This window comes from Ranitomeya imitator, chromosome 3 (genome assembly GCF_032444005.1).
Source record: "Ranitomeya imitator isolate aRanImi1 chromosome 3, aRanImi1.pri, whole genome shotgun sequence".
In the NCBI taxonomy this organism is placed as follows: domain Eukaryota; kingdom Metazoa; phylum Chordata; class Amphibia; order Anura; family Dendrobatidae; genus Ranitomeya; species Ranitomeya imitator.
In genome coordinates, this window is record NC_091284.1 from 468,573,942 (window position 1) to 468,587,207 (window position 13,266).

General features: G+C 42.1%; 1 protein-coding gene across 1 annotated transcript in view; it reads left to right on the forward strand.

The window, feature by feature from the left end:
* LOC138670270 (rabankyrin-5) overlaps positions 1 to 13,266 on the forward strand; it is an 86,140-nt gene that overhangs the window by 53,824 nt on the left and 19,050 nt on the right. The window contains exons 11-16 of the mRNA XM_069757464.1: positions 7,977 to 8,074; positions 8,954 to 9,179; positions 9,313 to 9,411; positions 9,651 to 9,804; positions 12,589 to 12,757; positions 12,852 to 12,970. Coding sequence (XP_069613565.1) covers positions 7,977 to 8,074; positions 8,954 to 9,179; positions 9,313 to 9,411; positions 9,651 to 9,804; positions 12,589 to 12,757; positions 12,852 to 12,970 — 865 coding nt within the window. The remainder of the gene's footprint in view (positions 1 to 7,976; positions 8,075 to 8,953; positions 9,180 to 9,312; positions 9,412 to 9,650; positions 9,805 to 12,588; positions 12,758 to 12,851; positions 12,971 to 13,266) is intronic.

The following is a 13,266-nucleotide window of genomic DNA, read 5'->3' on the forward strand; positions in this document are numbered from 1 at the left end:
CGGCTTCCAGATCGCATGGATCTTCTCTCTCAGGGCCCGATCTACCACCAGAACTCTGGGACACCTGTCTTTGACTGCGTGGCCGTTGAATCCTGGATTCTAGCCCAAGTTGGATTCTCCCCTAATGTATCCTCCACCATGATAAGTGCTAGGAAACCCGTGTCCATGTGCATTTATCACCGTACCTGGCGAATCTTCTTCGCATGGTGCAACGCCCATGGGCGGTCTCCTCTGGTATTTTCCATTCCTTCCATTTTGGAATTTCTCTAATCAGGACAAGAGTCCGGTCTCACACTTAGCTCACTTAAAGGACAAGTATCAGCATTGTCAGTTCTATTCCAACGAAAAATTGCCACCAGATTACCGGTTAAGATGTTCATTCAGGGAGTTTCCCATGTGGAGCCTCCCTATAAAATGCCTTTGGATCCATGGGATCTTAATTTGGTCCTTGGAGTTCAGGAGGCCCCTTTCGAGCCACTGCAGGACGTCTCTGAGACCTTCTTTTCCTGGAAGGTAGCTTTTCTAGTGGCTATTACGTCAATCAGGTGAGTTTCGGAGTTGGCAGCTCTCTCTTGCCGACCCCCGTTTCTGATTTTTCATCCGGATAAGGTAGTTTTGAGGACTTCCCTCTTTTTTCAACCCAAGATCGTCTCTTTTCACCTCAATGAAGAGATTATTCTGCCTTCATTCTGTCCGGCACCAGTCCATCACATTGATCAAGCTCTGCACACTCTTCCTATTCAGGAATCCTATCGTGTCAAGGGTACTCCTATCCCAGCAGGGATTACGGCCCATTCTACTCTGTCAGTGGGCGCCTCTTGGGCCATTCGGCACCAGGCATCAGCACAACAGGTCTGCAAAGCTGCGACTTGGTCCAGCTTGCATACTTTTACCAAGCATTACCACATTCATTCCTTTCCTTCTGCAGACGCTGCCCTTGGCAGGCACATTCTGCAGTCGGCAGTAGTACCTTAGATTTAAGCCTATGGTACATGGGGTAATAGCAGCTATGTTGCTCAACACCCAGGGACTGCTTTAGGACGTCCCATGGTCCTGTGTCCCCCAGTGAGGCATAGGAGAAATAGGGATTTTTGTGTACTCACTGTAAAATCCTTTTCTCCAAGCCAATCATTGGGGGACCCTGTTAGCCTATCGGCTTGTTATTACTTCTTTGGTTTTGACATAGTTTTATTGTCTTATACTCCTACTGCTTTAATACCGAACTGGTTGAATATTGCCCAGTGAGAGGGAGTGTACTGCAGGGGAGGAGTTATCTTTCTGTGTTAACTTAGTGTCCTCCTAGTGGCAGCAGCATAACACCCCATGGCCCTGTGTCCCCCAATGATTGGCTCGGAGAAAAGGATTTTACGGTGAGTACACAAAAATCCCTATTTAGTAAGTGTATGTACTCGACAAAGGCAAATCCCAAATTAAAACCTCGGGGAAGGGGGGGGACCGGAGGGTGGAAAAATGGCGATGCTTACCTAGAAGAACTGTCGTTTTGTTCATTCTTGCCCCTGACCCGTTCCCTTTAATGTAGCTTATAATGCCACCACACAATGGTCATATACCAGTGTATACAGACACTGTTAAGAATATTCTCATCCTGCAGACTATACAAGAGATTTTCACAGAGGCGCAGATGGAGCAGAATACACAACAATTAATGAGTCTCCTGACATACTTGTTCTGGTAAATAGTTTTATGCTTTGTGAAGTTGGAATTTTGAGGCATCTTTTCCGAGAACATTGTTATTCGTCCTGGAAATGCATGTATGGGTTATTTTCCTTCTCATTATTTTTCTTCTTCCAACACATTCTAAAACTATTCAGTCGTCACTTACACTATGAGCACAACATAGCAGAACAATGGGGACATTTTCTCTGATTATAGACATTTTCTTTCCTTCTTCATCCTGCCAAGACACATGTTGGCTTCTCGCTACTACAATTCCGAATCTATTATCAACACCAAAAAGTCACACCCCAAAAACTTAAATAAATAAAAATTTCAGTCCAAATCCCCTAATTAACTGATATGCCAAACTATACCCCAAAATAACAGAGACCCCTAGACCCTTCAGTTAATGAAGACCTCATCCCACAACCCCTTTCTACATTTAACTTCCTCTCCTGAGATCCTTTTAGCTCCAAATGCCACCACACACAAAGTTTCTTGTGCTGCCAGTGTCAAGAGGTGAAGAGTAGCTTGGTGAGGAAAATGAACCCCTTCACGACCTTGAGGTTTTCCATATATGCATTTTTGTCCTCCCATTCTTCCCAGAGCCATATTTTTTTTATTTTTCTGTTAATATGGCCATGTGAGGGTTTGTTTTTTGCTGGACATATGGTACTTTTGAATGACAACGTTGATTTTACCGTATTTTGTAGTGGAAAACGGGAAAAAAATTCTAACTGCAGAGAAGTTGCAAAAAATATTACAATTCTGCAATTGTGTGTTTGTTTGTTTTTTATCATGTTTAGTAAATGCTCTAACTGACCTGCCCCTACGATTCTTCACGTCATTACAAATTCATAGATACCGAACATGTATAGGTTCTCTCTTATTTTAGTGGTGAAAAAAAATACAAAGTTTGCAAGAAAAAAAAAAGGCACCATGTTCCGGGACCCTTTAGCATCTTCATTTTGTGGGACCTGGGGCTGGAGGAGGGCCTATTTTTTGCGCGCCAAGCTGACGTTCTTATTAATACCATTTTGATGTAGATACGATCTTTTGATCATCCGTTATTACTAGAGATGGGCGGACACCTGGATGTTCGGCTCCGGCGGGTTTGGCCGAACAGCTAGAAAAGGTTCGGGTACCAGAACAGTACCCGAACTCTGACCACATTCACTTGAATGGGGGTCCCGAACATCCAGTGTTTGCCAGGCTGTCATGTGCATGACAACGCGGCAAACGCCGCTTCTGATCTACAGTGAAATCATCCCAGCCGGTGAGAGAGCTGCGATTGCCACGCTGTCAAAAGACAGCGTGAGCGCTCAGCTGTGATCTGAGGTATAAAGTTTACCTCCGGTCACTGGTGTCAGCTGATGGGACAACTGATAATAATAATCTTAATTTTATATTGTTCTAACATATTCTGCAGCACTTTAGAGTTTGCACACATTATCATCGCTGTCCCCAATGGGGCTCACAATCTAAATTCCCTATCAATATGTCTTGGAACACCTGCTGCCACTAATAACAGCGAGAGCAGGAGCAGAAAATGGGTGTATTCATTAGCCGACTCCTGCGCTGTAAATAAATTTTTTTTAAAAATGGCTTGGGTTCTCCTGTATTTTTGATGACCAGGCAGGCAAAACTCACAGCTGGGGGCCGCAACCCTCAGCTGTCAGATTCAACAAGGCTGGTTATCAAGAATAGAGGGGACCCCATGCTGTTTTTAAATTATTTAAATAAATAATAATAAAAACGGCGTGAGGTTCCCCACCCCCCCCAATTAGGTGACATCAAGCCCACGGATTACTAATGGAGAGGCGTCTGAGACACCTATAAACTACTAATCCTATAGTTAGATGGTAAATAAAGACACAGCCAAAATAAATTCCTTTATTGGAAATGAGGCTAAACACAGTTTTCCATTTTATTTAAAAATAACAAACAGTTATACTCACCTAATGCCTAATTCAACCGAAGCCCTCATTCTCCTGTAATAAAATAAAAAACAACAATATCCCTCACCTTTCAGTCGTTCTGTCCCACATCGTAATCCATGTCTGGGGGGAAAAACAGTTTACAACCTGGACGGTGCCAAGATGCGACCGTCCAGGCTGAGATCCACTGGTGACTAAACTTCTGCGAGCGCAGCCTCAGTGACCAGCGGTGAAGGTTACCTCCCGTAGCTGAAGCTGCGATCCTTGCCGAGCTGAACTGCTGTGACCTCGGTGAGATCCCTGCTAGCTCCGTGAGAAAGCTGTGATCGTCTGATCGCTTTTGCTGCACATAGCAATAGCAGAAATACTTATCTGCTGTGAATGCCGGCCACTGGACGGCGGTCATAGCAGAGTGGCAATTACCACCACAGGGGTCTCCTGCAGACCCTGGGTTATCATACAAACCCATCAGCACCCCGTGATCATGTGGGGCGCCAATGGGCGGGATTAATGACGCTCTTCTGGCATGACGATGTTAAATGCTGATGTCAGAGATTGACAGTGGCATTTAACATGTTAACAACCACGGGTGGATTGCGATTCCACCCGCAGCTGTTAGGTGCTCTTGCAGCTGGTCATGTGCATGAAAACATGGGGCTCATCGCCGAAGCTTGCATGGAGTGCAGGGACATGACCTATGCATAGGTCATAAAGGGGTTATCCCACGAAGAAAGTAGATTTTAATTAATAGTTCTTGAAATAAAAAAGTTCCACATTCGGATATGTAAGTAATGTTCCTGTGCGGAGATAATCTTATAAATGTGTCCCTGCTGTGTACTGTGTAATGGCCGTGTCTGACCGTGCAGGGACATGGTCTGATCATACCACAGCTGCTGAGCAGGGGAGGGGGGCAGCAAAAGAAAAAACTTAGTAGAAACAATCCAGCTCACCGCAGTAGAATCCAATGGCCGTGAAAGGAAAGAAGTTTGTGTTAGCAGCAAACGAGCAGTATCAAAGAGGGAAAGGTATCCAGCAACAGATCCATTGGTGAATAATTTAAAAACAAAAATCTTTAATGTTTAATATCATTAAAATGATTGTATAAAACCATTAGTTAAGAAAAAATGCAAGTAACTCGGGAAACTGATGGCCTAACGCGTTTTAAACTGACTAGTTCAGAGTGTTCCAGAGTGGGGGAATCAAGAGTATGCAGACATTACAGCAGGGGGTCACAGCTGATACTTTCTGTAAAGAAAAACAATTACCTGCCTGCTTTTAACCCCTTAATCCCATTGGACGTACTATCCTGTCAAGGTGACCTGGGACTTAATTCCCAGTGACGGGATAGTACGTCCATCGCGATCAGCTGCGCTCACGGGGGGAGCGCGGCCGGGTGTCAGCTGACTATTGCAGCTGACATTTGGCACTATGTGCCACAAGCGGTCACGGACCGCCCCCGGCACATTAACCCCCGGCACACTGCGATCAAACATGATCGCAGTGTTCCAGCAGTATAGGGAAGCATCGCGCAGGGAGGGGGCTCCCTGCGGGCTTCCCTGAGGCTCCGAGGGCCTCCTACCTTCCTCTCTCTGCAGGCCCCGGATCCAAAATGGCCATGGGGCTGCATCTGGGTCCTGCAGGGAGGTGGCTTAGCAGTGCCTGCTCAGAGCAGCGCCGGGAAGCCTCCCTGCTGTGCATGTCGGAACGCTGAAAGCGTCATCTTGTCCCGCAAAAAACGAGCCGCCATACAGTATCATCAGCGAAAAATAAAAAAGTTATAGTCCTCAGAATAAAGCGATGCAAAAATAATTATTTTTTCTATACAATAGTTTTTATCGTATAAAAGCGCCAAAACATAAAAAATGATATAAATGAGGTATCACTGTAATCGTACTGACCCGAAGAATAAAGCTGCTTTATCAATTTTACCAAACGCAGAACGGTATAAACGCTCCCCCCCTCCCCCCCCCAAGAAAGAAATTCATGAATAGCTGTTTTTTAGTCATACTGCCTCACACAAATCGGAAAAAAAGCGAACAAAAAGTCGCGTGCCCGAAAATGTTACCAATAAAAACTCGTCCCGCGAAAAACAAAATCTCACATGACTCTGTGGACCAAAATATGGAAAAATTCTAGCTCTCAAAATGTGGTAACGCCAAAAAATATTTTTTGCAATAAAAAAGCATATTTTAGTGTGTGACGGCTGCCAATCATAAAAATCCGCTAAAAAACCCGCTATAAAAGTAAATCAAACCCCCCTTCATCACCCCCTTAGTTAGGGGAAAATAAAAAAATTAAAAAAATGTATTTATTTCCATTTTCCCGTTAGGGCTAGGGTTTCGATTACATCTACAGTTGGGATTAGGGTTTCAGTTATAATTGGGGGTTTCCACTGTTTAGGCACATCAGGGGCTCTCCAAATGCGACATGGCGTCCGATCTCAATTCCAGCCAATTCTGCGTTGAAATTGTAAAACAGTGCTCCTTCCCTACCGAGCTCTCCCGTGCGCCCAAACAGGGGTATTGGTTATTTTCTATCATATAGACCCCTCAAAATGACTTCAAATGTGATGTGGTCCCTACAAAAAATGGTGTTGTAAAAATAAGAAATTGCTGGTCAACTTTTAACCCTTATAACTCCCTAACAAAAAAAATGTTGTTTCCAAAGTTGTGCTGATGTAAAGTAGACATGTGGGAAATGTTACTTATTAGGTATTTTGTGTGACATATCTCTGTGATTTAAGGGCATAAAAATTCAAAGTTGGAAAATTGCAAAATTTTCGCCAAATTTCCGTTTTTTTCACAAATAAACGCAGGTAATATCAAACTAAATTTTACCACTATCATGAAGTACAATATGTCTCGAGAAAACAATGTCAGAATCATCAGGATGCATTGAAGCGTTCCAGAGTTATAACCTCAGAAAGGGACAGTGGTCAGAAATGTAAAAATTGGCCCGGTCATTAACGTGCAAACCACCCTCGGGGCTTAAGGGGTTAAGCAATTTTTTTTAACCACAAATAAAGAATCAGCTGTGATCCCATGATGTCCTGTCTGTATACTCTCATGTCCCCCCCCCCTGCCCAGTAGCTGTGATATGATCAGACCATGTCCCTGCAGACACGGCCATTACACAGTACACAGCAGGGGCACAGTTATAAGATTATCTCAGCACAGGAACATTTTATTTAAACACAACCATTTGTGGAAATTATTAGGCTACGTTCCCACAATGATTTCTGGTGAATTTTTGATGCTGTGTGTTTTTGCTGCATTAAAAACACACAGCGTCTTACAGTTCTAGCAAAGTTGATGGGATTTATGGAAATCTCATGCCCTCTGTGCTTCTTTTTAACGCTGCGCAAACTGACCTGCAGGGCGTTTTCAGATCTGCAGCATGTCAGCTTCAATTGCGGTATGCTGTGCTTTCTGTGCAGGTTTCCCTCGTAGACTTACATTTAGTTGCATTTTTAGTGCATTTTTGTGGTGGAAACACACAAAAAACGCATGTAATCTGCCCCTAAGTGTATCAATAAAGGTTTTTCAAAGCAAAAAAAACAGGAAGCATCAAAAACGAACACAGACAAAAAACGCAGCACCAAAAACACGATAAAAACACATTTTAAAAAAGCATACAAAAATAGAATAGAAAAACGCAAGTAAATCAAAAGCTCATTGTGGGATCATACCCTTATTATTCAAAGATCTATTGATTTAAATTAACTTTGTGGCAAAACCCCTTTAAGTATTTTTGCCTCTTGTATGTTTAATAAATCCAATAGCTGCCTCTATCCTCTTTAGAGAGGAGGAAGAAAAGGGACTCTACTGCCATCTACTGGAAGTAGCAGTCCAAGTCAATTTCACCTACAGTATTTAAAGAGCCTTGCCCCATGACTTGGGATAGGAAGCTAAACCGAAAGCTCCATTTGCAGACGTGTTTCTGGTGTTTTACTCCTCATTAGTGCAAAGCAAGAGAGCTGGTTGGCTGGACATGTAATGAATGTACAATATCTGTAGTGCAGTAGACCTAATGTAGACCAAAATGTTTTATGTGGTGAAGAAACACCAATGCTATATCTTGAGCTAATAGTGGAGTGCTTTAGTGCCTCTGAGGATAGTATGTTAGTCTGCCAGAATAGGAGCCGCTACTAAGGAATATGGAATACCCCCTTTAACATGCCAATGCCAGTGTCCGTGAAAATATGTTTCATTACAGGAAAATATTTGTTGACTAGAGCTAGTATACAAACCTGTGTTGACTCGCATAGCAGGCTAGAAAGTCTTACCGTAATGTAAACATACTGCTGTTTACATAAACTTGATCCTACATATAATATACTCGTATCCTGTATGTTCCTCCTAGGTAACTGCTTGTTACAAAGAGCTGCTGGAGCAGGGAACGAGGCTGCTGCGCTCTTCTTGGCAACCCATGGGGCAAAAGTCAATCATAAAAATAAATGGGTAAGTCTTGTGTTCTAAATGGCAAATCAAGGCAACTGTTTGAGGTGTTTTAGTGTAGACTATTCCTATGAACTTGATTTAATTCCTGAAATATGATTAAAAGTTTGGACACACTTGTTAATGCTATGGTTTTCCATGTTGTTAAAGGGGTTGTCTGGTCCAAACTGAGAAGTCTACAGTCACTCTGTGTGCCTGCAGACTTATGAATCCCCCAGTGCACACACTGTTTGCTGCGGGATTCGTCGGTTTCTGAGCCTGGACCGGATTATATGAGTATGTATGTGTTATACATACTCCTGGCCAGCGGGCGACATCTCGCTTCCATACTCTTGTATAGAACAAGGCTGCGCCCTGGCTAGTGACGCGGCTGTCCAGTGGGCATAGCCAACTAGAGGGCGCGGCCTCGCTCCATACATGTGTATGGAAGCAAGACATCGCCCACTGGCCGGGAGTATATATAACTCAAACTCATACATACCCTCTAGTCTCCGGCTCATCCTCGCTGCGCATAGTGCAATGCTGGGGGGTATAATAATAATCTTCAGTCACAGAGTGATTGCAGACTTATCAGTTTGGACCGGACAACCCCTTTACGTGTGTTCAAGGTTACCATCTCTCTTTAATGCTTTATGAAATTCCTCTGTGAGGACTGTGGTCACATCTGCCTAATGGTTCCTATTTATAATGGAAGCCACAATGCTGTGACAGATCCATCAGATCCTCATTGATCTTTATCATATTGTCTTCTGGGTTTCTATTGTGGTTTCCATTATTCTCATAAGAATAGTGCAGTTATTCTTGTCTTCAAATCTGACAGAAATGCCAACAAAGCAAACGTGAACAAGGCCTTAATTCCTGATTATGTTGTTCTCATCCTAGGGGGAGACACCATTGCACACTGCTTGCCGACATGGACTTCCCAACCTTACTACAGAGCTTTTACAGCAAGGAGCCAATCCAAATTTACAGACTCAAGAAGCCATCCCTGCTCCTAAAGGATCTCCACCAACCAGCCCATCGTCCAGCACATATTTACAGACGCCACTGCACATGGCAATAGCTTATAATCATCCAGATGTAGTGACCGTCATATTAGAACAGAAAGGTGAGAGCGCCACCTTGTGATGATCATTACAAGTGCATTGCACATTTTGCCACACTACTAAATCATTGATTTCCGTCTTTTTCCATGAAAGTGTTTATTATATAGCGATATGTTTATTCTATTTTCCTTAAAGCAAATGCTCTGCATGCAACAAATAATCTTCAAATCATTCCTGACTTCAGCCTGAAGGACTCAAGAGAACAAACTGTATTGGCGTTGGCATTATGGACAGGTGAGATGTTTTTTATACTAAGAACATTAACCATGCATGCAGTAGAAAAACGTCCCACCACCTGTTTAAATGCAGTTACTCTACTACTACAAGGCTATCCCTTTCTTTTGCTTGATACCAGCAGTTTGTGGGGTCTTTGTATTAGATGCTATTGCATATGTACTAGGAATATGACCTGATAGCTTTGTGTGTGAATGACTACCACTGTCCTGCACTGACAACCCTGGCGCTTCCTTTAGGTATGCACGTCATTGCTGCACAATTGCTTGGGTCCGGCGCCTCAATCAATGACACAATGTCAGATGGACAGACCCTGCTGCACATGGCAATACGAAGACAAGACAGTAAAAGTGCTCTTTTCCTCCTGGAACACCAAGCCGATATTAATATCAGGTATGGTTACATACTATGGTAATGAAATTCTTATAGTGTACAGTTAGCGATAGTGACAACGCTGCATTAGATAGGCGTGATGCGCCTGTGATCTCTCTTACCAGACTACACGTTGCACCGATGACCCTATATTTATGACATCATTGGGCAGCACGGTGGCTCAGTGGATAGCACTGCAGCCTTGCAGCGCTGGAGTCCTGGGTTCAAACCCCACCAAGGACAACATCTGCAAAGAGTTTGTATGTTCTGCGTGGGTTTCTTCCGGGCACTCCGGTTTCCTCCCACATTCCAAAGACATACTGTTAGGGAATTTAGATTGTGAGCCCCATTGGGGACAGCGATAATAATGTGTGCAAAAAACTGTAAAGCGCTGCGGAATATGTTAGCGCTATCTAAAAATAAAGATTATTATTATTTATTATTGTTACATCCGCATTACACTTTCGTTGATATCCTTTGTGATCTTTGCTTAATCTGTTGCCTGTTTGGAGCCATTAAAATGAGTGCACAGAGATGGGTCATTCCATATCAAGTGATCCAAATATGAATATTTTTTTTACCTTATGTCTTTAGATTTTTTTTATTTTTTGTGTTTATGAAGTATGACTTTAGTTAATTACAAATTAAAAGTTTAGAATTTTTTTTTTCATCAGTTAATTTTTTACAGATTTTTAAAGTTTTGAAAAAGCACGGATTTTGGCCTGGTATGGCTTTACATTTTTTATCATATCTCGGGCTAGAATTAAGATATAGAGGTGGGAGAGGCATCATTTTTCTCAGAACGGTACCAGCTTTCATTTGATATGTCACAAGACTATATTTCTTTATATTTTGTTTTGGAGAAATCAAATTAAAAATTTTGATGCGCAATTCTGAAAAAAACGTATGTTTTAAAATTGTGAAAACATGCATGTGTGTTACTCGTGTCCTTGTTTATATTTGTACAGGGATTCAACTTGGGATCTATCAAATTTGTATTTTTTTTAAGCCTTGAATCATCTGATTTTATGTTTGTGCGAGTTTCTTCCTTTTTTCTTTTCAAATTACAACTTATTGAATTCAACATTTATATGTAACAATAACGAAACACAAAAAACAAATACCGAAGTGCCAGAATAAATACATCTTAATCATCATAACACAACTTGCTCAGCATTTTCAACCTGAATTCTTTGAACAAGCCAAAAGATAAAAGGTGATCACATCCTCAAGTGTGGTTTTCTAAATACAGTCTGATCCTAATTATATGTTAAAAACAAGATTAAAAGAACCAATATTTCTACCACCTATTTATACATGGAACAATTTTTTTCTACTATAGCACTAAACATGTCATTTCTGAAGTGTTTAAGAGGAATAGTCCTGTAGTTAAATCCTCGTTCTATAAAATATGAACTAATCAAACAATTAATAGTAGGTTTTTACACTGGCCTGTTATCATCAATGTGTCCCTTCTAGTGGGTGAAATGTCATCTTGTCCATAAGCGATTACTAGCAATGGCCATTTCCTTCTGTGTCAGCGTATGTGCGGCCGGTCATGGTGCTCGGCTCCACCTGAGTTATATCTGATTTTTGTTCACTTTTACAATGTCTGATTTTCTTGGATACACAAAGGACGGCGCTGGACCAGAAAGTGCAGAAAAGTCACTTCTACGTCTTCATTTTCACAATCTTTGGAGAGTCCAGTAGCCGCCAGCGCCGATCATATTCACAGGTCACATAGCCAGTTGTGTCATCCATTGCCGATCTAGTGCCGCCTTCTACCACGTCATGGTCGTCACTCTCTTTATTTCCACTACATGAGATGACAGTCCGGTATTGCCGAGTCCCTGTGATGGGTTCTGCTTCCTGTAACTGATGTTATAACAAACTCTCCTCCTCCTCCTCCTCGTAGTCCTGGTTTGTACAATACATGAACTGGATGTTAAGAATATTTTTCTCCTCCATTTGAGGAGATTCCTGGGTGATAAGATTTGGAGTGAATATGGCCTCTGGAGGCCGAGCTGCCGGCCGGTCATCTGCTCTGCAGTCACCATCTACTCCTGGTCATTCTCCGCCCTAACAAAGCTTCTCCTCTGTCCTCTCCTGCTTCTAAGCTGTAATATAATAAAATAATACAGTAATATCTAGCAATCCTGGATTATTTGGTAAATCTAGACCCCACGCTGTTAGACCACAGGCTGAACGGATCTGAATGCGAGATTTTTGAATTGACACTGTAATAGTTTTATTTTTTTAAATATGATCCCATCACGATCCCAGCTTGTATTTTGGTACAGATGTGGATAGGAGCATAGCAGGCACATGTGCAGTTTTTGAAATTTTTAAATTAAACGTTTTTTTCGGAAATGCGTTTTAAAGTTTTGCGCTTGCATTCGCATGGGTAAAATATTATCAAAGATACTCTTGTGACGTATCTGGTGAAAGCCTGTACAGTTCTGAGTAGAATGGTGTTTATTTTGTTTCTCTATCTCTTTTCTAGCCTGAGTTATGAAGAGAAATGTAAAGGCAGGCAACACCGAAATTCACACTTTTTCTGAACTTTGAAAATCAATAAAAAATAAAAAAATAAATATCTAGAATTTTTTCTTCTTCACATTTTGCATTCTCTGACACACTATTACCAAATAACAAAATTTCAAAAGAATTAAAAATATAGAGGTAAAAATCATTGGTTTACTTGACATGGAATGACCCAGATACAGAAATGTCAATGTATCTTTTTATACATACAAAGAAGAAAACCATGACTGCTCCAAAGATGATGGCTATGATCTCTTTTAGGACCCAAGATGGGGAGACTGCACTTCAGTTAGCCATTAAAAATCAGCTCCCGTTAGTGGTTGATGCTATTTGCACGCGAGGGGCCGACATGTCTGTTACCGATGAACAAGGGAACCCTCCCCTGTGGATTGCTCTGGAAAACGAACTGGAGGACATTGCATCCACATTGGTGAGATAAATTTGTTCCACAAAATTGTTTGGTTTGATTAACCTGTGAAATGTTTTTTCTGTCGTGGGTCATTTTAAATCTTTTCCCGTCCTAGGTAAGACATGGGTGTGACGCAACGTTTTGGGGACCAGGCCCAAGTGGCTGTCTACAGACTCTTCTGCACAGAGCCATTGATGAGAACAAAGAGCAGGTTGCTTGCTTCCTTGTACGCAGGTTGGCTCCATGGATTCTTTACTACCTGTATTATTCTTACACTAATTGTGAAAAGTGGAAATTATATTCTTAGAACAAAGTCTGTCATTACAAGATGACTCTTCAAAACAAACACTGGTGCTCGCTGACCCCTTTTGTGGGGCCAAACAGTTCAGTGCCCCTTCCCACAGACTTGTTTTCCAGCTTTCCCCTACTTCTTTGGCTTTGCAGGAGCTACAAAAGGAATGGAAAACAATTACGGTAGGTGCAGTGAATTGCTGCAGCGTGCCAAGGGTTCACCGAACACCTGTGCTTGG